General features: G+C 40.0%; 1 protein-coding gene across 1 annotated transcript; it reads left to right on the top strand.

The window, feature by feature from the left end:
- Positions 1 to 677: 677 nt before the first annotated feature.
- Positions 678 to 1,640, top strand: LOC105860126 (olfactory receptor 6C74-like). The gene has a single exon (XM_012744631.3). The coding sequence runs from the start codon at positions 678 to 680 to the stop codon at positions 1,638 to 1,640; it is 963 nt and encodes a 320-aa protein (XP_012600085.3).
- The last annotated feature ends 432 nt before the right edge of the window (positions 1,641 to 2,072 follow it).

The raw sequence follows: 2,072 nt of genomic DNA, 5'->3' as shown, positions 1-2,072 counted from the left end.
GTCTGCACAATCAAGTCATATAAGTATTTCCCCCCCTTCTTTAGACATGATTTCTTTTAAATCCATGGGTTGGGCAATTATGGATACTGTTGAGAGTGAGCTTTCCTGCTCAGGCTAGGGTCTTGAGTGAAGAACTCAGGCTAAATGGACTTCAGGGAAAGAAAAGAGATGGAGCATGGTAATAAGAACATGGCTTTTTCATGCTTTCTATTTTCAGAGGGCTAAAGGCAGTACCTGGGAATCCTTCACAGAATGCATGTCATACCTGAAGTGCAGAATCTTACACTGTGAACTCATGAAAGGATATTTTCTATGGGATGACGGTCTTCATTGTTATCTGTTAGTTTTATTATTTTTGTCCTAAAAAGATAATGATTTCATTTTGCATTGTTTACCTTGTATGGAGTATTATTCAAAGATATTATTTTTCAGAAAAGTTAAGGTGCAAAAATAATTTATTCTCAAAAGTAAAACCAAAAATTAAACCTTTATTTTTATAATTTAACAGTGGTGGAAGTTCAGATAATTTTTACTAAAATATTGAAACATAAAATATGATCACTTACTCTAAACAGTAATTGTAAGCAAATAGTGATTTTTTTTTAAATAGTGGCCATCCATTATATTCTTTATTCTTCAATGAAAGTACTTTCTGCCTAACAGATCACAGAGGGTTGATGACAGACAGAGAAATGGACATAACCATAAAGCTGAGGAATGAGACAACGGTCCAGGAGTTCATCCTGGAAGGGTTCCCTGCTGTCCAGCACCTGGGGAACATGCTGTTCCTGGTGCACCTGCTGGCGTACCTGGGCTCTGTCATGGGAAACATGCTCATAATCACCATCACCTGGGCTGACCATCGCCTCCAGACACCAATGTATATTTTGCTCAGCAGTTTCTCCTTCTGTGAGTGTGTTTTTATAACCACAGTTATTCCTAAACTGCTGGTCATCTTTCTGTTAGGAAGGCAAACAATTCATTTTACTGACTGTCTCACACAGGCCTTTTCTTTTTTATTTCTTGGGGCAACGATTTTCTTCCTCATGGCTGCCATGTCCTTAGATCGCTACCTGGCCATTTGCAAACCTTTGCACTACCCAACCATGATGAATCTCAGGGTTTGTTTCCTTCTGGTTTTCTTCTGCTATGTTTTGTCCTTCATCGTCATCACTGGTCTGGTTGTCAAGGTTGCCCAGCTGTCCTTCTGTGGCCCCAATGTCATCCCACATTTCTTCTGTGATCTTGGCTCCTTAATTCATCTCTCCTGTTCTGACACCAGATCTACTGAGATGTTTGCTTTTGTCCTCACTTCGTTGATCCTGTTTGCATCCCTCATGATAACCATCATTGCGTATGGCAACATAGTAGTCACAATCATGCGTCTCCCCTCAGCCAAGGAGCGGCAGAAAGCTTTCTCCACCTGCTCCTCCCACCTCATTGTCCTCTCTCTGATGTATGGCAGCTGTGTCTTTATATACGTGAAACCGAACCAAAGGGACAGGCTGGACTCCAACAGAGAGGCTGCTCTTGTGAACACGGTGGTGACGCCGCTGCTGAACCCGGTCATCTACACTCTGCGGAACAAGCAGGTTCACCAGGCTCTGAGGGATGCTCTGTTCAGGGTGAAATTGCACTAATAGGGTCATAGGTCTTTGAACAGCAAATAGAGCTCCGTGGTCATCTAGCTCATTTTCCCACCATGGTGGAAATCTTCTCCATATATTCTGTACCTAATGTCTTCTCGCTTATGGTAGTATTTGCCTACACGGATACTGCTTTATCTTGCAATTCACTGCCTTGTATATTTGAAAATTCAAATTAGTTATCTAGACTGTGATAAAATTATCTTCCTTTATTTCTGCTCATTGTTCTTATGTGAATTCAATTCAAACAACATTTATATGAAGCCTAATATACATCAATCAAATACTACAAAGTCTTTAAGAATACAATAGTTATGAATCATATTCCGTAATTGCTGTTCATGGTATACTCTTATGATTCAACATTCTGTTACCTAAGAACAAATAGATAGAGACCCATTTTTTATCACTGTATTTATTGAAGGC

This window comes from Microcebus murinus, chromosome 14 (genome assembly GCF_040939455.1).
Source record: "Microcebus murinus isolate Inina chromosome 14, M.murinus_Inina_mat1.0, whole genome shotgun sequence".
Lineage (NCBI taxonomy): Eukaryota > Metazoa > Chordata > Mammalia > Primates > Cheirogaleidae > Microcebus > Microcebus murinus.
This window is presented reverse-complemented; position numbering and strand designations above follow the sequence as displayed.

What these genes read in the sequence shown, in the direction of transcription:
- LOC105860126 (XM_012744631.3), top strand. Translation starts at nt 678, where the DNA reads ATGACAGACAGAGAAATGGACATAACCATAAAGCTGAGGAATGAGACA.